Source organism: Hyperolius riggenbachi, chromosome 2 (genome assembly GCF_040937935.1).
Source record: "Hyperolius riggenbachi isolate aHypRig1 chromosome 2, aHypRig1.pri, whole genome shotgun sequence".
In the NCBI taxonomy this organism is placed as follows: domain Eukaryota; kingdom Metazoa; phylum Chordata; class Amphibia; order Anura; family Hyperoliidae; genus Hyperolius; species Hyperolius riggenbachi.
Window position 1 is genome coordinate 48,335,617 of NC_090647.1, and position 22,331 is coordinate 48,357,947.

Below are 22,331 nucleotides of genomic sequence, written 5' to 3' on the forward strand. Positions count from 1 at the left end.
CCCCCAGTATAGCTAGTTTAGTGGCCCCCAGTATAGCTAGTTTAGTGGCCCCCAGTATAGCTAGTTTAATGGCCCCCAGTATAGCTAGTACAGTTCCCCCCAGTATAGATGCCCAGGAGGGGGGAAGCAGCGCTAGGAGGGGCAGTGGAGGCAGCGGTGGGGAGGGGGGAAATATCCCCCCCCCCCCCTCCCTCCCTCACCTGGGACCCCTCCTTCTGCCTCTCTCCCCCTCCATTTAGCGGTGGCAAGTGCGGGCTCGGCGGCGGGGAGACATGCGCAGAATTACTCACCACGCCACGTTCCAAGCGCCGGCAGCGTCATGTCGTCACAGATCTCCGCCTTCAATGCCGCCCACTTTGCTTCCGCTAATCAGGAAGCACAGTGGGCGGCATTGAAGGCGGAGATCTGTGACGACATGACGCTGCCGGCGCTTGGAACGTGGCGTGAGTAATTCTGCGCATGTCTCCCCGCCGCCGAGCCCGCACTTGCCACCGCTAAATGGAGGGGGAGAGAGGCAGAAGGTGGGGTCCCAGGTGAGGGGGGGAGATATTTCCCCCCTCCCCACCGCTGCCTCCACTGCCCCTCCTAGCACTGCTTCCCCCCTCCTGTGACCTGTACGGCACACCAGGAAACATGCCGCGGCACACTAGTTGAAAAACGCTGCTTTAGTCGGTTGAAGTCCAGTCAATTGTAATATCTATTTGAAAATCAAATTGAGTTATAGTTGAATATGATATTGGCAGTTTTATATGGATTGCAGTGTTATTAGATCTGTACTACCCAATGCAGAATTAAGCTGGCCATACACTGTTCTACCAACCAATAGATCCCTCTCAGATCATTATCTGAGTGAATCCCACCACCCACTACACAAAGATTTTCAATAGTTTTCAGCATGAAATCGATCGAAAAATCTTTGTGCACTGCCTGCTGAGTCCCCAGGTCCTACTAGTGATGCGCTCCTGAGGCACAATCCATAGTTTTAAACTGCAAATTGATCCAGAATCGTTAGCTGCATTGATTTCTAGCAGATTGGATCAAATTATTAAATCGGCCGGTTATGAATGGAAATAATTGACCCGTGTATGTTCATTATAAAGCTACTCAATCGTCAGTTTCATGCCATGTCTACAAGTTCATTCAAATTCGCTTCTTGATGCAGTATTTTTTGCTGCAAAAATGCTGCTCTGAGCAAAGTGTAAAAGCCAGGCCCAGTCCGCCCATGATACTAAGTAAGGTGACTTCCTCAGGTGGCAGAAGTCTGGGGGCAGCACCAGGCAGAAACGGAAAGTGAGGAGTGCCTGGCCAACCTATACTGGGGGCACCTATACCTGGCTACCTACCTATACTGAGGGTGTTTTTTGGGGAGGCTCACTGCAGCTATGTAAGGTGCAAATTGTTGGGCGCTGTGCGATTATTTCAGTTCAGGGGGAGCGCACATCCTCACAAGTTTGACTCGGGCAGCAAAGAATCTTGAACCGGCCCTGGTAAAAAGCATCTTATAAACGAAAATATGTTGGAAGGAGTGATTACAGTGACTGATAGAACTAGTGGATGCTTTGATGTAGCACAACGCAGGAGTTCTCACTCTACTAGAGTATGGTTGGCTGAATTGCATTTTTGGGTGAGGAAAGTAATGGGGAATCTCGTTGTCTTCTTGCAGCACTTGTGTGAGTGTCAGTTTGACGACAATCTGAAGTTTAAAAACGCCATCAATGAAGAGGACTCAGATGCGATGCGCGTTCAGCCCATCGGACGTGACAAGGACGGTATGATGTACTGGTATCAACTGGATCAGGATCACAATGTCCGCATGTACATCGAGGAGCTGGACGACCAGGACGGATCATCGTGGAAATGCATAGTCAGGTTGGCTTCATGCTGCAGTCTTGCAAGTGTGTGGTTAGGCATTCTGGCAGGCTTCCTATTGGCTAGACACTGAAGCTGTGGTTTTGAGTGTTTAACTTGGCGCACATCAGGGGAGCTATGTGTTAATTCATTCATTTCAAGTCCAATTCTGCATAGCTAATCGGCCTAGGCTAAGCATCACTGGGAGAGAGGAATTATGTACCAATATACTATAAAATCCCCATTATCTGGCACCAATGGGGATCAGCTGATGCCGCACTAGTATAGTTTCTGGTTGTCTGAGAGTCCATGTTAAAAATAGGCCTAGCTGAAAAAAAAAATACTATACCCCACACTATACTAACCATAAACTCTGTATTGATGTTGAAATACAGTAATTAAAAACAAATTAGGACAAAGGACAGACTTAAAGGGCCTCTGTCGCGAAAATCATAAAATTTAAAATACATGTAAACCTACACAAATAAATTACTTTTCTCCTATGTTTCTGTCACTTACAGTAGATAGTAGAAATCCAACATTACAGACAGATTTTGGACTAGCCCATCTTCTCATTGGGCGTTCTCGGGGTTTTCTTTATTTTTAAAAGCACTTAGTGAATGGCAGTTGCTCCAACCAACTGCCAAAAAAGTGTCCAGTGATTCATTTTCAGAGAATGTCTTTATAAAGGATAAAGGCCATGCTGAGAATCACCTATGAAGAGATGGACTAGTCCAAAACCTGTTGGTAATGTCAGATTTCTACTACCCACTGTAAGTGACAGCAACATAGGAGAAAACAGTGTAATGTATGGCTCATTTTACTCTGGAATAAATGTACTTCTTATTTGCATGTGTTTTAAATTTTTTAAGATTTTCGTGACAGTTTGTGTTTAATGTAACAGAGGTCTATTACTGTATAAGGAAGTGAAAAAGTAGATTTATGCATCCTGCAAGGCCAGAATTTTTTTTTCTGGTTGCTTGAGACTTCTGGCTGAGTTCGGATAAAGGGGGTTTTACTGTACTTGAATAACTAGTATAATTACCATAAAAGTGGGTATCCAGAATAATTTACTGCATTCTGCTATGTCTTTATAGTGCCGACTGAAATAATAAAAGGTAAATGCACTATTGGATCTTCCGTTAGTTTTAGTTGAGCAACCAGAGCTAATGCTATTGGGAGGAGAGAGGCTGATAAAAGAAATGGATGGAGACCGGGGAGGCGTGGCCCGCTGTGGTGCTGCTGTATATGTGAGTGAGGCTGTCCTGTGATTCAGACAGCAGTTATGAGGTGAGAGGCTGGTGAAAGACGGCATGGAACTGCCGGTGGCTCATGTAGTTCGGTGGAAGAGAGAGCGCAGGATGTTTGGAGGCACGCTGTGCATGAAGCTCTTGTTGCTGTCTGTGGCAGCCGGTACGAGGGGGAGCAGCCTGTATTTAACGAGTTGCTTCCAATGGTGTAGAGGCATAAGCATTATCCCCATGGTTGTATGGGCACCTGAGGTCACGGCTAGTGGTGTGGTGAATGCTGAGCAATTAACACAGAATTGCACTGTGTATCCACTTTTTTTTGTGCCTCAGGGACATCGGTCCTGAGAGGCTGAGTGTTTGTGAAAGAGGATCAGAAACAGTAGAGGGCAGTAACAGTGGATGTGGATCTCACAGGAGTGTGTGATGTGACTATATGCCCACATAATAGTCTGCCACAGTTGTGGCTACAGAATCATGACCATAAAATAACAGTATATATCTAGAAGTAACATGGCTGAGCAGATAGACGTATTGTCGGTTACTGGACTGAAAAGTGGAATTTCACTTTCAGATTTGTCTTTGCAGGACCAGAAACGAGCTGGCAGAAACTCTGGAACTTCTAAAAGCACAAATAGACCCGGCTTTACTGAAGAAATCTGAGCCACAGGAAGGTTCATCTCAAGAAGGTCCTAATGCAGAGGACGAGGAAGGGAAGAAACAGGAGAACGGGGGTAAGACTGCTCACCCTTATGGAACACACAGGGAGGGGAGCTCAGCCTCCTGGAACACTTGGGGAGGGGAGCTCAGCCTCCTGAAACACTTGGGGAGGGGAGCTCAGCCTCGTGGAACACTTGGGGAGGGGAGCTCAGCCTCGTGGAACACTTGGGGAGGGGAGCTCAGCCTCGTGGAACACTTGGGGAGGGGAGCTCAGCCTCGTGGAACACTTGGGGAGGGGAGCTCAGCCTCGTGGAACACTTGGGGAGGGGAGCTCAGCCTCGTGGAACACTTGGGGAGGGGAGCTCAGCCTCGTGGAACACTTGGGGAGGGGAGCTCAGCCTCGTGGAACACTTGGGGAGGGGAGCTCAGCCTCGTGGAACACTTGGGGAGGGGAGCTCAGCCTCGTGGAACACTTGGGGAGGGGAGCTCAGCCTCGTGGAACACTTGGGGAGGGGAGCTCAGCCTCGTGGAACACTTGGGGAGGGGAGCTCAGCCTCGTGGAACACTTGGGGAAGGGAGCTCAGCCTCGTGGAACACTTGGGGAGGGGAGCTCAGCCTCGTGGAACACTTGGGGAGGGGAGCTCAGCCTCGTGGAACACTTGGGGAGGGGAGCTCAGCCTCGTGGAACACTTGGGGAGGGGAGCTCAGCCTCGTGGAACACTTGGGGAGGGGAGCTCAGCCTCGTGGAACACTTGGGGAGGGGAGCTCAGCCTCGTGGAACACTTGGGGAGGGGAGCTCAGCCTCGTGGAACACTTGGGGAGGGATCACACTTGGATGATTTTTGTTTACCCACACATGGGAATCATGTGATGTTAACCTTTTATAGCTCTAACAAACCTGTGTGTAATATTGCAGATTCCAAGACCTGGTTGGCAGATTGTTGGTTTCAATATAGACTTCATGGCTAGGAGCATGCATAGCGGAAAACGCATTTTTTTTTTGCATAAATTAGTCTATGGGCCGCATAAAAAAAAATAAAGTATGAAACTCACAACTTGCTGCATATTTCTGGGAAACTCATCTGAATGGCACATAATGGTTTTCATTCAAGATGCCGAAGGGCCTTTTTACATGACTTTTTAAAGAGAACCAGAGACAAAGCACCCTCATGTATTTTACCTTATAAATCAGTGGAAACATGACAGTAAAAACCTAATCTGCTCTTTGTTTCATTGTTCTCTGTTTAGTTTGCCTGTTATCACCTCTGATAAGAATCCCCGACTGAGCATTCAGTCTGGCTTTGCTACAGAATGATTATAGCTGAGACGGTGTTCTTTGGTGTCTTTTCAAGCCCAAGCCTGCCCTCTGCTGGCTCTGCTCAGGAATCATTATAGCTGAGTCATAGCGAAGCTAGACTGAATGCTCAGTCCGGGAGTCTTATCTCAGCTGATAACAGACACTTTTAGCAGTGAGGATGAAAAAGAGAGCATGGTAAATGGTTTCTCTAATGTCCCCACTGATATATATGGTAAAATACATGAGGGTGCTTCGTCTCTGGTTCACTTTAAGCATTTTTATAAAATAAATAATGCTGTATTTTTCTCCGTTGAAAATGGAAAAATATTGAAAAATGCACCAAAACGCATAGAGATCACAAATTCGTAGTAAAACGCACATAAAAATGCAGAAACGCACAATGCAGAAAACTCACGGAGTTCAGCACAGCCAAGTATGCTCCCAGCTTCAATCTTTACTACTTAGCAGTAAAACTGGAATCTGTTTTCCATTCAAACCAGAAGGGTGAGCTCCAGAAAAGGAAACCTTTGTTTTTTTTAGACTAAGTTCTTTCTATTTCCAGGGCTCTCTTTTCTGTTTACCCCAACTCTTTTGTTTGATTGTTTTTGTTTACAGTTTTGTTCTGAACTAGACTTATTTGTCCACTGCCTTTGTCATTATTGCATTGTTGAGCTGTCTACTAATTACCAGGGCTGTGGAGTCAGAGTTTTTATTTTGGGTACCTGGAGTCGGTGGTTTCATAAACTGAGTCAAAATATTTTTGTACCAACTCCACAGCCCTGGTAAGTATTAGATTAAGGAGTTGGGGAGTCAGAGCAATTTTGGGTACCTGGGGCTGGAATCGGAGTCAGTGGTTTCAATAACTGTGTCTGAGTCAGAAGATTTTTGTACCAACTCCACAACCCTGCTAATTAGGTCCTGCTTCCTGTCTAGTGATGAATTTCTTTGTCGTTTCCTCATAACTTTTAGACGAGGAGTTTTCCTCTTGTGACATTTTTGTTACATGTTTGATCATTTACTTTATTTACAGAGAATCCTGAAGAGGAGAAAAAGGTGGAGGTGAAAGAGGAGCCATCAGACCCAACAGGTGATGCAGTGAGCGCTTGTCCAGCAGAGAATGGCTGTAAATCCAACAATAAGGAACCCCTAAAAACAATCAGTGAAATAAAACGTGAACCACCTGACATAAAAGAGGGGAAGCAAACTGCCAAAGACGAGTGCGACTCCTTTAAGGAGAACGTGAAGCCCGTCAAAGTTGACACTAAAAATGAAAAAACAGAATTAAAGGACTTGAAGGAGTTAAAAGGGAACTCTGAAAAAATTCCTACCACACAGGAGCCAGAGCACTCTGAGATATCCGTTATCGTCAAACGCACTGAAGATCACGTCGAGAAGTCTGTGGAAGATACAGAGAAAATAAAGAATGACCAACAGGCCAAGATCCCGCTGAAAAAACGTGAGCTAAAGCTCACCGATGACTTTGATGGTCCAGTTAAAACACCGTTGTGTAAGTCACAGACCCCCACTAAAGAGCTGCTACAAAAGGAGGAAGAGAAAGTAGATGATAGCACGAAGACCTCTGCAGGTCTTGGTTCCATTTCTGAAGGGAAGCAAATGGTAAATGGAGAGGTAAATAGTGATAAACCACACAAGGCAAAGCTAGACCCTGTGGAGAAGAATTCCATACCCCAAAGAGAATCCGTTATCGGCATAATAAAGGAAGAAAATGGTATTATTGAGAAGAGGACTTCTAGTGTCATCAAAAGTTTACACGAACTTAAGGAGAACAGCAGACCCAAAGTTGCTGATCACTTTGATAAAAGTGTGAAGGTTCTTGATAAAGCCAAAACTCCTACATCTGCTTCATCTGAAGAATCTTCTACAAAGACCCCTTCAAAAGAAGTTTCGGTCTTGTCTGAAGCATGCAAACCCAGTGTTGACCATAAAGTAGAAGAGGAAAAGGCAGAAGCTTCTTGTACAGATAAGGAACAGCCTGCTAAAACCAAGAGAGACCCTAAAGACTCTAGTGATCAAAGTCTGCAAAGAACTCTGAGGTTCCAAACAAAGACTCCATTGAACTAAAATCTGCAAAGAACGCTGAGGTTCCAAAAAAGGACTCCAGTGATTCAAAATCTGCAAAGAATTCAGAAGTTCCAAAAAAAGACTTAATTGAAGTAAAATCTGTAAAGAAAGCAGAGGTTCAAAAAAGGATTCCAGTGATTCAAAGTCTGCAAAAAACACAGAGGTTACAAATAAAGATTTCAATGAATCAAAGTCTGCAAAAAATGCAGATTTTCCAATTCAATCTAAAGAGCCTCCTTCAGAAAGCCCTGATGTAAAACCTTCATCTCAGGCAGAGAAAACCGAGCCACTTGTTTCTGAAGAAAAAACAAAACCGTCTGAGTCTGAAAAACAAGATGAAGAAGGCAGTAAAGTAGACTCTGAATCACATGTTGGTCCAAAACCGAGAGAGACCACAAGGTCAAGGCAGACCTCAAGAAGAACCACATCTTTAACAAGAAATGCTACGCTGAAGAAAGGGGAATCCAGTGCGGGTAAAGAGAAAACTGAAGAGGTAAAAAGTGTGCAAGAGACTCCTGCTGATAAAGGTGAGGAAAGGAAAATAAAGTAAAAGAGGCTCCTGAAACAGAACGGAAAACGTTCAGTTTAAGGAGTAAACGCAGATCCGCTGTGAAGGAAAGTGACAACAGCATAGCTTCTGCTTCAAAAGAGGTGGAGGCAGCAAAGGTGGGTGGCAAGGACAAGCCCTCAGAAAAGTCCAGTTTACCTTCCAAAAATAAACACAGTTAGAGGCCTCTCCCAGAAGAAGACAACAGTGGCTCAGAGAGCAAGGAGATGACTTCAGAGAGGCAGAAGGAGGGCATTAAGTTGACTATTCGCATTTCCAACAAAAGGAGGCGGCCAGAGCTGCCTGTTGAGAGTACACCACCTGTGGATGATGCAGAGGATGGAGAAGCTGAGGACAGTATTGGGAGGAGGCTGAGAAGATCACCCAGAATTTCAAGGCCTTCCGTTAAGGTTGTGGAGGTCAAGGAACGCAAGCCTGATAAAAAGCAGATTGAAGAGGAGGAGGAGGAGCCCTGCTCCACCAAAGCCAGACCGAGAAGAGAAGAAATCAGAAAAGGAGACTTGCCTGAGCACAAAGAAGGTATGTAGTCCAAGCATTTTTAGTGTTTTATGGTTTGTGCAATATTTCCATGCAAATATAAAATTTTAAGGTTCAAAAGTTAACCTATGCCCAGTCTACTACCAGTTTTCAGTTGACAAAGCTGTCATTACAGAGTTGGGTCAAGCTCAGCTTCAGAACTGTTTAAAGGGCATTGGATTCCAGAACTGCATGTACCCCAGAAGTGAGCACATACATTGTGGGTTAAAGCCCATGGTGACCATTCTGCTGCTTTTTGTCTTTGGGGTCCTTCTCATTCCCATCATTTTTAATAGTAGACTGGCTTCTCTATCGAGTATTCTCCAGTAAGTGTGAGGACATCTAGTGGTCAAAAGTAAAAATACTCTCATACACTATGAAATAATTCTCTCTCTCTCTCTCTCTCCCTCTCTCTCCCTCTCTCCCTCTCTCTCTCTCTCTCTCTCTCTCTCTCTCTCTCCTCTCTCTCTCTCTCTCTCTCTCTCTCTCTCTCTCTCTCTCTCTCTCTCTCTCTCTCTCTCTCTCTCTCTCTCTCTCTCTCTCTCTCTCTCTCTCTCTCTCTCTCTCTCTCTCTCCCCCTCTCCCTCTCTCTCTCTCTCTCCCCCTCTCTCTCTCTCTCTCTCTCTCTCCCTCTCTCTCTCTCTCTCTCTCTCTCTCTCTCTCTCCCCCCCCCCCCCCCTCCTCTCCTGGGACATTTTTTTATGTATGTCACGAGGGTATATGAAAACACACTAAGAAATAATTTTTGAAAATGTTTCTTCTTCCCTTTGAAATGCATAAAAAAATAGCCAAAGGTACTACCCAAAGATAGCCTAATTTGTGGCGGAAAAAAAAAAAACCTGATTGTGTGATAAATAGCAATAGGTTTTGGCGAATGAATGGGAGGAGCATTATGTCAAATTGCTGTGGTTTTTAAGGGGGGGGGGGAACACCTGTGATGGAGAAGTGGTTGAATATTCAATTAAATGAATGTTAATATATTTTAGTGTGTTGTATTACCCAATTAGATCATTACTTAATTTTTGAGCATTATTTGCGTCTTTTCCATATATGTCTTTTTGCTTGATAAGTTAAGTGTTTAGTTTGGTTAATTGCTCTAGTTTTTTCTAACAAATTTAGGCCTTGTTTCTACGGACTGTTGATAGGCAGTGAATGCCTCTGAAACTCTCACTGCTGCCTGGTAACTGCTTGCCGAGCACACAGCTCAACAGTCCGTAAAAGGAGGCCTTCGTTGTGTCATTGAATGAGGGTGCTGGAAATTCTGATCGCCCTGAAGTTGATGGTTTTCAACCAAATTATGCCTTAGCTTCTCTTGCATTAAAGTGAAGTTGTCAGCCATACTATCTCAGAATCAAAAAACACATACAATAAGTAAATATTTGCTCTACTTACATATGTATTGCACTGTCCACATTTTGATTTTAGTGATTTTTCTATAGGAAAAAAGGAAAACCCTTCTTAAGATGTGTCCATCTTGAAGCAAGTCCTGACATAATTTCCTCCCTTACTTATTCTTGTGCATCATTGCAACCCCCCCCCCCCCCCCCCCCCGAAGTCTTCAGACACTCACACCCAGGTCTGAAGTAGAAAGTGCATTTAGAAATATTGACCAATCAGAGAGGACCAGAGGTGTGGGAGGGGAAAACAGGAGGGAAGGGCAGAATGTCTTTATACCCCCCAAAAATCCTGGGGCAAAATTCCACGACTTCCAGGTCGTGGATTTTGCTACCCAGGGGAGGCAGAGCTTTGCGCTGTAGTTCTACCTCTACTCGCGTCAATCTCCGCTGATCTCCACCTCTTTCCGCCCCTCTGTGTAAGAAGACCGAGAGGGGTGGGATGAGGCAGAGATTGAAGCGAGCAGAGGCAGAGCTACTGCACAAAGCTCTGCCTCTACCCGGAATTTTGCTCCCGGGATTTCGGGGGTATTAATTGATCATTCTGCCACGGGAATGCAGTGTTTCAGCTATGGTCTTATTTCTGAAGAGGACTGCCCAGTAGAAAGAGGTATTTTTTTAGGCTTCAGACTCGAAGTCTGATGGGTAGGTAAAGAAGAAAAGAAGAAAACCCAGCATGCCCTGCAACTTCCTTTGTGGGTCAGATGCACCAAATAACAGTCAGGGAACTGGGGAATGATGCTTTATAGAGAAGGAAAATAAGTGATTTTTTTTTTTTTAACTTTTGGATTGCCTAATTAGCAGTCTTATTACTTGTTTACCAGATATAAATAATTATCTTTTGATTTTATGCCCAACAGTTACTTTGCCGCATGGGGAAATTGATTTTCAATTATTATTATTCTTTAGTATTTATATAGCGCCAACAGCTTCCACAGCACTGTACAGAGTATATTGTCTTGTCACTGTCCCTCAGAGGGGCACACAATCTATCCCCTTTGTCTATCTAGTCTAGTCTATCCCCTTATGCTGGGAATACACGGTTCGTTTTTGCCTTTGTTTAAACCTTCGATTCGTTCGGTAAACGAATCGAGTGTTGAAAACGTATGTGAAAATAGTCATAATCTCATTATAGTTTCGATTAATAGACCCCAAAAACGAACGACTAGTGATCGAACATGTTTGATATTATCTCTCTTTATCCATCTAATCGAGCCATTGGTAGGCTTGATGGCTGTTCAGATCGATTATATATTCGTTTATGCTAGTCCGTCCCTGTAAAAAGGGATTTTCGTTTCGTTTCTTTGCAGCCTTCGATCATTGGAAAAACTAAACCATCAGAATCGAAAAAAAAAAAACGAAACCGTGGGTGGTGATATTAACCGTATGACCGATTATTTCGGGATCGAAAAGGACAAAAGGCACAATCGAAACGAAGGTTTAAACGAAGGCAAAAACGAACCGTGTATTCCCAGCATTAGTCTTGTGTCTGTATTATAGTCATGGGTCAATTTTAGGGGGAAGCAATTCACTTTTCACACTCCTCCACCAATTGCGGCCATCAATTTCAAAGTGAGCGTTGAACATTCTCCTGCCCTATCTTTTTTTTTTTTAAAGATAATTTTTTATTGATTTTGTAATATAGTTGCACATTAACAAACCATTACAATACAACAATCATAGAACAAAACAAGACATTTGGGTGTTCTTCCGCTACTACATAAAATTACCTATTCATGTGTCAAATCTTCTTGCACAGATCTTATCCAAGGAATCATACATAACTAGTCGTCACTTTTTTTGTATATACTCGTAAGCATTCAGCTGATCATTAAATAACAGCATTAACAATATGATCAATGAAGATCTTGTATCATCACAGATATGTCAAGGTGAGGGATTACCGTATCAAAAGCATTAACCCAAATACTCCATACCTTTTCGAATTTTCTAAACTGTGATCTGGACTGATATGTGAGTTTGTATAGAGGTAGTACACTGTTTACATTTTCCTTCCATTGTTTTAGCGAGGGTACCGAGTTTTGTTTCCATGTGGAAGTGAGGGATTTTCTAGCATAGTACAGTAAAATATGCGTCAGTTTTTTTGTGTGTACTACATCCCATGTCCCCCAGTATACCTAGCATGCATGCCTGGAATGACATTATAACAGGAAGTTTGAGTTTGTCTGATACGAAGTGTATTACTGTCCTCCAATAAGATTGAACCTGGGGGCAGTACCACACACAATGTAGAAAATCAGCGCTTCTCGCCGTGCATTTAAAGCATGAGTCCACAGCCCCTCTTCCCATCTTTGCTAGCCGAACTGGTGATAAGTAGGCTTGGTGCATCCACTTAAGCTGAATTACTTTATCCCGTGAAGTTATTACAGTTTTGAAGTATGTATCCTGAAATTCCGACCACTCTGAGTCAGTAATGTCCACCCCCCCCGCTCTCCCACTTGTATTTGTAATTATTACGGATATTATTCTGTTTGGCAAGGAGCATAAAGTTCTCCTGCCCTATCTTTAGTCGGTGGAGTGACTTTGAAGCTGTGATATAAACCAGGTAGTTGTGATGAAGGTGAGGAAGACAACATCACAGGAACATTGCTGCACATCACAGTGGGAGTTTTCATTGCCAAAAGACTGACCTTTTTATAGTTAAACTGTGGTCAGAAGAGTTTTATAACATTGTCCGTACCAGATCGCATGCATCTAAGACTTATGCCTCTTTTATTTTTGTAGCAGAAACCAAAACAACGGAAAAGGGCGAGGTGGACCAACTCCAGATCGAGACGTAAACGCAAATCATCCAGCGAGGAAGAGTCCGAGGAGGAGTCGGACAGCGAAGAAAATTCAGAGGAGGATTCTGAAGATGAGGAGAAACGAGAGGGAGTACCAGGGGAAGATGACGAGCCCTGCAAGAAATGTGGCCTTCCCAACCACCCCGAGCTGGTGAGTGTCACACTCCATTTCTCACGACTGGCTGAATCCCAGGAGCCAGGAGGGAAACCAGTGAGCCCTAACCATTTTCACCTTTTGACGTGATTTTCATGTCCAAAAGGCTGTTGCGCGCTCCTGTGCCCCCCTTCCCGGTATCCTGAAGATCAATGAATGGAAACATAGTTCCCTTTCATTGATCTAAGTCCCCGGTAGAAAAACCAACGGCTTCTTCTCAGAGGTTGCGTTCTTAAGTGAGCAGTCTCTCTTACAGGATGGGAATTAAACAAAATCACTGTAGCCAAATAGTAAAACTACATGCACATACAATTTTTTTTCACACATAACACAATAAATTACATTTAAAATTAACGGTTTACCTCCCACATCCAAAAAATACCCAAATTAACTAGAAAAATATTTTTTTTTACACAATGGTATTATAACTGGGACAAATGGGCAAATAAAATGTGTGGGTTTAAATTATGGTAGCATGTATTATTTTAAAGTTATAATGGCCGGAAACTGAGAAATGATGATTTTTTTTTTCTATTTTTTTTTTCTTAATATTCCTGTTAAAATGCATTTAGAAAAACATAAATCTTAGCAAAATGTACCACCCAGAAAGCCTTATTGGTGGTGGAAAAAACAAGTTATAGATCAATTAATTGTGATAAGTAGTGATAAAGCTATTGGCAAATGAATGGAAGGTGAAAATTGCTCGGATGCATAAGGTGAAAAACGACTGAAGGCTGAAGTGGTTAAAGGAGTTATCAAGGCTAATTTTAAGAAAAGTGCTACTTACCCGGGGCTTCCTCCAGCCCCAAGTTCCCAGTATGTCCCTCGCCGCAGCTCTGCCTCCCGGTTCCCGGCGATGTCAGGCCGACCTCCAGGTACTGCGCCTGCACGAGCGGCGCTGTCAATCACCGCCTTGTGGACCGGAGCGAATTGAAATTTTACAAGCAGACAGAAAAATGTATTTTAAATTCTTGAATTTAACAGATATCTATAAAATTGTATGGTGTGTGGCCCCCTTAAAGCGGACCCAAACCAAACATTTTTTTAATTCAAAATATTTAGTTGCACCACTCTGACACATACAAAGATAAATAATTGTTCCTTCAAGCCTATGAGCATTTCAGTGCATGCTTTTCACCCTCCTCTTTGCATAACTAGGGTTATACAGGTGACAGCCATTAGCAATTCCTCCTTTGCCAGACGCCTCCTACTCCACCAGTCTGCAGGATTCTGTCCCGGCAATATGAAAGGAAGGGAGGGGTTTCTCCAATAAATGTAAAATATTTTATATTTGTCATCGTGCAGCTGAAAAAAGGCTGCTATTTATTATAATTTAGAAAATAGATTTTATTTCTGAGATCTTGTATTTTTACTTTGGGTCCACTTTAAGGAGGCAGAGTAATTTTGAGGTACCTGGTATCCACAGGCCTGGATCACAAGTATGGCAAAATCCGCTTTTTTTGAAACGCATCTATCATGTCATTATGCATTTTTTTTTTTGGCAGGAGTCACACTTGAGGCTGCATTTTCCACGGATGAAACTGCACTGTTGACTGACAGCCAGTGAGCTCCCACTGCACTGCGATTGTGCATTAGGAAGCATTATGTACGTTATCACATTGTGGAAGTCGCACATGATTTTTGGCATGTGTGATAACTGCCTTAAGATGTTTTCCTGAAGTTCTCTTAGACAGTGACTCTTTAGATGCTCGAATTGGCCTAGATTAACACATGTATGCTTTGCTTTAGGTACATTTTCCCTTTATAACTATTGGATGGTGAAGATGAATTGTGTTGCATGAAATCTTAAATGGTTGTAACTTGGCTTTCCTCTGTTTTGTGATTGCAGATCTTGCTGTGCGATTCGTGTGACAGCGGATATCATACAGCGTGTCTCCGGCCGCCGCTCATGCTGATCCCTGATGGAGAATGGTTTTGTCCTCCTTGCCAACATGTATGTATTTACATTTGTTTGTACGCTGAAGGCTTATACTTTCTAGCAATGCCTACAGAGTGAATGTCAGTGCTGTGCCCGAGGGTAGGGAAGAGGGGGGTCAAATCGCCCTTACTGCCACCAATGTGCGCTGCTCTCCACATTAAGTTTCAGCTCTCCAGCTTACCAACAGTGGTAACGACAAGGCGGTTTCCATACTGACGGGAGGGCCAGAGAAGCAACCTCTGCAGACAAGTAATAACGATCACCCCCATCAATCTATTATGAGCTCAGTTGCCTTTAACAGTTTTCCAACCATTGCGTCGTGTACCTACACCCCTCTGGACTCCACGTAAAAACCAGAGGTGTAGATGAACGTATCGTCTGTTTACACACCATGCACGTGCGCCCATGACCTCCACACCCCCCACGTCCCCAACATGCAGAAGAATAGGGATTGGTGGATAGGAACATGTTCCCAAAGCTTATCAATCTGCCTGTAATAAATGATCACCAGCATCAGCAAGATGCCGGTGATCAAAGTGAAAGTAAACTCACAGGAACACATTACTTCTTGTGTACTGTTCAGTACACAGGCAATTGTGGTGACATTTAGCAAAAAGAAAAATACATAGACTACATATAAATTTAAAAACTAAATAAAATCCCCATTAAATATTAACTATTTATTCCCCACTCCCCATTATTATCAAAATAACACTTGTAAAAAAATAAAGACTGCATTTAACAAAAACACATGAATAGTTACCTTAGGGACTTGGCTTTTTAAAAAAAAGTATCTCGTTAGTTATTTTTGCAAATAAGGGATTTGTAATTATTTATATAGTATAAATGCAAAATGGGAAAAAAAACACTTATTTACAAATAAAATATTTTTACCATACATTGTACTAAGAGCATGATTTAAATGTTGTAATAACTGGGACAAATGGGCAAATGTGTGGGGGTTTATCTATTGTAGCATGTTTTATTTAAAAAACATAATAGCTGGAAAGAAAGAAATTAATTTTTTCATTTTTTTTATTCTTCCCTTTAAAATGTATATAAAATGAAATAATTCTTAGCAAAAAGTACCACTCAAATAGAGCCTAATTTGTGCCGAAAAAAATTGTATAGATTATTTAGCTGTGATAAGTAGTGATAAAGTTGATGAGTGATTTGGAGGAGCCTGAAATGTGAAAATTGCTCTGGTTTTTAACGGGGAAAACCTTAGTGAAGAAGTGGTCTTAGTATGTATGGGAAGGCAACATCTGTTATATGATAACAGGTTTTCAAATATTGTTTAGGCAGGTCTTATTCTAAATACTTAAAGAGAACCCGAGGTGGGATTTAATAATGTTAGTGTGGCACAGAGGCTGGTTGTGCACACTAACACCAGTCTGTTGCCCCATGGTGTGCCTCCAGGACCCCCCTGCGCGCTGCTATACCCCCCGCAGTGCGGGCGACACACAGCGTGTCACCAGCACAATGTTTACCTAAGCGCTTTCTATCAGCGCCGCTCCCCTGCCTCCTCTGTATCGGCGCTACCCGCCCGCGTCACTTCCCTCCCGCTGATTGGAGGGAAGGGACACAGGTGTGTAGCGCCGATACGGAGGAGGCGGGGGAGCGGCACTAACAGACAGGCATAGGTAAACATTGTGCTGGCGACACGCTGTGTGTCGCCAGCACTGCGGGGGGTATAGCGACGCGCAGGGAGGACATGGGGGCACACCATGGGGCAACGGAGGCTGGTCTTAGTGTGCGCAACCAGCCTCTGTGCCACACTAACATAATTAAATACCACCTCGGGTTCTCTTTATGGTAAAATTAGGTAGATCGGCCAGATTGTATTGTGTATGGTTGGTTACCACTGATGTTATCAGACTTGAATGATCATAAACTTCCTGTATTACATGTTAGAGAGATATTTGACGTCGGAGATTTCAATGAAAAGCAACCTAGCCATATGTGCTGCATGCTATGCTGAATGTGTCTGTATTCCGAGGGGCTCATTGTGGGGGTCCAGAATAATTTGCACTGCTACAATATGTAATAAATACTTCTGTGGCTCAGTTAATGTAGCAGTTAGCTTTAAAGAGCAACCGTGACCAAGGATTGAACTTCATCCCAATCAGTAGCTGATACGCAATTTCCTACAAGAAATAGTTTCCTTTTCTCAAACGGATCATCGGGGGGTTCTGTACGGCTGATATTGTGTTGCAACATCTACCACAGTGTGATGTCAGGACCATGGTGCTGACATCACACTGTGGGAGCCTTGTTGCATTGTGGGAAATAACAGCTGTTTCCAACTGCCAAAAAAGCAAGCAGCATCTCCTGTCACTGACATCACTTGCTAGCAGTAAAAATGTCAATCGGGAGAGGAATGATTTTACAACGGGCAAACACTGTCTAAATCATGTATACATATTTGTAAAAATTAAGCACTTTTGTTCATTACGTTATTTTCACTGGAGTTCCTCTTTAAAGTTGCTAAAATGCAAATTTTTTTTTATGAACAGAAATTGCTTTGTGAAAAACTGGAGGAGCAGTTGCAGAATTTAGACGTGGTGCTAAAGAAGAAAGAGCGGGCTGTGAGAAGGTAATGTACAGTGTGTGCACAACAGGCAATACATTTTAGAAGGTTGTGCATTGATACATTAACATTTTAACCCTTCGTGCCCCCCCCCCCCCCCCACTCCCACCTTCTTGCAGGCTTTGGAATGTATCCTGTAGGTGAGCATTGTAGTTTCCTGCTCTGCTGCTCTGAGACAGCATTGGTTTCACCTGCCACACTGCTGTCTCCTGCGTCACATGACACAGACGGCAGGCAACAGTACAGCAATTGAAGGCGTTGAATTCACTGCCTGTCAGCTGCTCCCATCCACCAGGCACATGCTAGTGCACAGCACGGGTGGTGGACATGCGCCATCACCATGGGGTTGCATCTGTGTGTCAGTTGCTGTGCTTAGACACGGTTCTGGCCATCGGGTAACGCCACCACATGTCAAACGTGACATGTATCGTTATCAAATGCTTTCATTTGGCGGCATGTAATTGTGTCCGGCATTCGTGATTTTCACCGTTTGGTTTCGGTTTCACAGAAGTAACTTCACCTTGGTCCGAGTTAGACATGCCTGCTTAAAGTGGACCTGAACTCTTGCACAGGACAGAAGGAAAACAGAGAGAAATGTGCCCTGTATGTATTTAGAGAGTTTAGCCTGTCTAATACCCCTCATCTGTGACTAATCGCCGCTGTAATTTGATCTCTCAGCTGTGTTAGCTCTAGAATCTCCTCTGCCAAGGCAGAGCAGCTAATTTGTAAACACACTCGCCGCTCAGAGACTGTTAACATAGTACAGCGCTGCGATCTACAGCAGTGCTTTACTGGGGACAGCCGTGTGGGAGAAAGGGGGGGATCGCTTGAGTTGTGTGGCCCCGCAGCGAGGCCTTGAAGCTGCAGTGGCCAATTTAACAAAACGTGGCCTGGTCTTTAGGGGAGTTTAACACTGCGATCTTCAAGTGGTTAATGTTAAAGCCCAACCCAAGCAGAAATGTTCTTCTTAGTCACACGTGGCACTCAGTGTACAAGAAATCTCTCTTAAAACATCTGATCGCTGGTATGACTGCTTCCTGTACCACAGACATCAAAAGCTGCAGCCTGCAATTTTCCCAGAGTACTCGATCTGTGGTTGGCCCCCTGAACAGCAGAGTAATGCGGAGGTAAGCGTTAGGCCCTGCCTGTAGAATCTCCCGCTCATTCCTTCAGCTCTGTTGCTTCAGGTCACAAGATCATTTTTATGATATAGGATTGCTGATGGCTCTTGTGACAAGGAAAAACTGGTATCGGATATCTAGCTTGTTAATTTTCCCCCTGTGCACTGTGTCCAGTTTCCAGAGAAGTGAAGCTTTCAGTACTTTTAGTTCTAAAAATGTTCTCTTGCGCAGCACACAATGAAGATACTTTATTCCACACACAGTTCACTTCTCTGTGTTTTGTGGTTGTTTAGTTCTCATGAGTAGCTGTAAATAGACTGCAGAGGAGCACCTGTGGCTCTCTCCCTATACAGTAAACACTGAGGCTAAACCCCTTTAGTGCTTCCTGCATAGTGAAACCAAGTTCTAAACTTCTGTTTGTTTCCATAAATTGTAAAAAAAAATTATTTTGCTGTGTCTAATCTTTTTAGAGCAGAGAGGAAATTTTCAGTTTAGTTCCACTTTTTGACCCCTCTAATGCTTTCTAGAGTGTTTCACAATTGTGTTTAAGTTGTGCATGTTTTTGCATCCTTAGGAGGGAACGTTTGGTTTACGTTGGAATCAGTATTGAGAACATCATTCCTACACAAGTAAGTCTGTTGCCCAGCATGATGATATTGCCAAGTCTGATTGGTGATGGCAGTATGAGGAACATCCTGCTTTTCCTTGCTGTAGGAACCAGAGGAGGTACCACAAGTTCAAGAAAAAGAAGAGAAAAAGAAGAAAAAAGTGAAACCATTGGAAAGGCGGTCAACAAGGGCCAGGAAATTCATCAGCTACAGGTGAGGGGTCACATTGGGGGGCATTAAAAGGGGAGATTAGATTTATGCATTAGGTGGTGGGAGGCGTGTCGTTTTAGGCACTGGAAGGGGGTATTTGGCTTAGGCATGGGAGGGGGTTACACATTAGGGGAATGGACACCAGATTTGTGTATTGTAAAATATCAGTCATTTTAAATTAAAGTAGATAAATGAAAGTACCATATATACTCGAATATAAGTCGACCTCGTATAAAAGTCTTTCCCAATATTTGACCCTCTTAAGCTGGCATTTTTTAATGTCTCAAATATAAGACTACCCAGCAAAGTTGTGGTCGAGTCCAAACCTTCTGTCTTTGGAAGAAGTCATAAATACAGGTAAGAGCAGCACGGAGCCATAGTAGTTAGTGCTCTCCCTTGCAGCGCTAGATCCCCGGTTCGAATCCCAGGAGGGTCAACATCTTCAAGGAGTTAATATGTTCTTCCCATCTCTGTGTGGGTTTCTTCTTGGCTCTGCACTTTCCTCCCACATCCCAAACAAATACAGATAAGTTAATTGGCTTTCCCTTAAATTGGCCTGAGACTGATACATACACTACACGATATAGACATATGGCTAAGGTATTCAACAAGGAAGAAAGCTGGCACATCCAAAATCAATCTTTATTGGTTCCATGTAAAATTATGGCCAATGTTTCGGGAGTTGGGAGTCTGTCTACTCTTAACACTCACTGTCAGCGATGTGTATCCATCTGGGGTCAGCAGCAGAGGCAAACTTGTTTCACAACAAAAGTTGTTTGATAATTGTGCTGCATAAAAGACCGCTGTTGAGTGTGTGTATGGGGCTTAAATTGAACCAGAGACTAAGCACCCTCCTGTATTTCACCAAAAATATCAGTGGGAACATTAGAGAAAACACCTACCCTGCTCTTATTCTTCACTGCTCAACTTGCTTGTTATCAGCCCTGATAAAATCTCAGACTGAGCATTCGATCTGGCTTTGCTCAGGAATCATTATAGCGGACTGTCTTCACTGATGTCTTTTCAGGCCCAAGCCTGCCCCCTTGTGGCTCTGCTATAATGACTCGGCTATAATAATTCCTGAGCAAAACTATACTGAATGCTCAATCGGGGATTTTATCAGGGCTGATAACAAGCAGGCTGAGCAGTGAAGGATGAAACCGAGAGCAGGGTAGGTGTTTTCTCTGATATTCCCACTGATATACTGTATATACTCGCATATAAGCCTAATTTTTCAGTATAAAAAATGTGGTAAAAAGTTACCCCCTCGGCTTATATGAGAGTCAGTGGAGCAGAACAGATGGTGGAGCAGGTTTTGTTGCTGGCAGGTTTTGCTAGTGGCTCCCTGCTGTGTCCGTGCCTCCCATCCCCTGCAACATGATGTGCAGAGTGCGCTGCTTAGGACTACCTGTGTCCCCTGGCTTGTGGAGCGGAGTATGCAAGCAACGTGTCAGCAGTGCAATGATCGGGGATTCTTTCAGTGTGGCAATCGCTGTGTATCATATCTGACACCATCTAGTGGGGCCTTGAAACACAGCTGTATCATCCTTGGGGCACATCTGCCTATGGAGAGGGGGGCAAACTTGTACTGGGGGCACACCTGGCTACTGTGGAAGGGGCTATACTGGGGGGGGGGGGAGGGGGCGCTTAACCACGAGTCAATCACTTTTTCCTGGTTTCTGAGGGAAAAGTGGGTACCTCGGCTTATATGCGAGTGTATATGGTAAATACATGAGGGTGCTTCATCTCTGGTTCACTTTATCACTCCCAGTCACCGCTGATATCCTCCACAAATCACTGGAACATAGTAGCTTCAGCTTCCATCTAGCGTGTGTCTCGCCGCTCTGATCCCCTCCTCCACTTCCTCATATGTTACTAGATAGGGAGACCAATGAAATCTGAGTGTACTAGTCAAGGGGAGACCTAATGCAGACTGCTTCAATTCTGGCTGACTGGGTAGATAACGCTACTCTCCCCAGAGCTCTACAGCAAGGCCTCGTTCACATCATACTCGCTTCCGTGTGCCTTTGGAAGCGCGTATGACGTGGTGACACGGCAGAAGGGCATGTAAGTAGCACGTCCACATCAAAGGCACTGAGCAGTATGATGCGCTATGATGTGCTAGCGTACTGCTGCCTGCATTTTTCCCGCAAGCGCAGAGCTGACCCAGGACTGTCAATGGATGGGATCAGCAGTGCAGCGGGTAGCTGTGCAGATATCGTGCGCGTTGCGTTTTGATCGCACAGCCATCTGTGCTGCATAGATGTGAACGAGGCCTAAAGCGGTCACTGTATCGGCAGCGCTGACAAGGCATCGGATACAACGGAGGATTTTGAGCTGCTCCTACCCCCGCTGGCTGTTGGAGAATCGTGCTATCAGAGCGGGGGTCAGTCCATTCTGCAGCTTGCAGGGGGAGCTGCATGATGGCGACCAGGCATCTAACTAAAGCAGGGGACACAATCTGGCTGGCTGGCAGCACTAGGGGGCAGAAAGCAGCAAATGTAGAGCAGAAGGGGACACTTGATACTTGGCTACAAGTCAGAAATTTAGGTCTGATGCGAGTATAAGTCGAACCCCCCCCCCACACACTTTACAAAAGTAGATCAGACCTAAATTTGACGACTTATAGTAGAGTATATACGGTAGTCAGACTGTTACTAGAAACTGAAAGTATTCTGGAGATGCATTCATACGTTTGCAATCCTGGGAGGAGCAATTCTTTTTTTTCCCCGCATGTTAGATTGTGTGACGCTTCTTTCTTCTGGACACTTCACACTTTACTCTCTCTTCCTCGTGGTGTCTCGGTTGTCTTTGTCTCCCTTGCTTTATCTGCACCATCCATACGTCAACACAGATTCCACTTGTACCCATATGGGAAAACTTGTATTCCTATAAAACACCACTCGGGAGCGCTGACCGGTGTGCACAGTTTCTGGAACTCTGGCTGAGATCTGCTAGGAAGAACTTTGGACTAAACCAGGGATAATGTTTAGGGAGTAACATTTTGCTTACAGCAAGCTCAAAGATGGGCATGGGAATTTCCCCCTATTTCAGTTGTTTGCTGGGAGTTGACTTTATTTTGCCATAAGACCTGTAAGTGACATTGTGATTCCTGTGTTTTTAGATTTGATGAATTTGATGAAGCCATTGATGAAGCGATAGAAGATGACATCAGGGATGCAGATGGAGGAGGTAACGATGGATTTTTTTATTGTTTATGCTATATTACTTTATAGGCACCCCAGTCCTATGAGTTAGGCTACTTACACACCAGGATGTTGCGTTTTAGGGGA

General features: G+C 44.0%; 1 protein-coding gene across 1 annotated transcript in view; it reads left to right on the forward strand.

The window, feature by feature from the left end:
• The window catches only part of RSF1 (remodeling and spacing factor 1), a 64,876-nt gene that overhangs the window by 32,987 nt on the left and 9,558 nt on the right, over positions 1 to 22,331 (forward strand). The window contains 12 exon segments of the mRNA XM_068265873.1: positions 1,664 to 1,869; positions 3,684 to 3,829; positions 6,083 to 7,131; positions 7,406 to 7,627; positions 7,864 to 8,147; positions 8,149 to 8,221; positions 12,358 to 12,567; positions 14,420 to 14,524; positions 17,026 to 17,105; positions 18,795 to 18,849; positions 18,935 to 19,041; positions 22,163 to 22,230. Of these exon segments, the coding sequence (XP_068121974.1) occupies positions 1,664 to 1,869; positions 3,684 to 3,829; positions 6,083 to 7,131; positions 7,406 to 7,627; positions 7,864 to 8,147; positions 8,149 to 8,221; positions 12,358 to 12,567; positions 14,420 to 14,524; positions 17,026 to 17,105; positions 18,795 to 18,849; positions 18,935 to 19,041; positions 22,163 to 22,230 (2,605 nt within the window).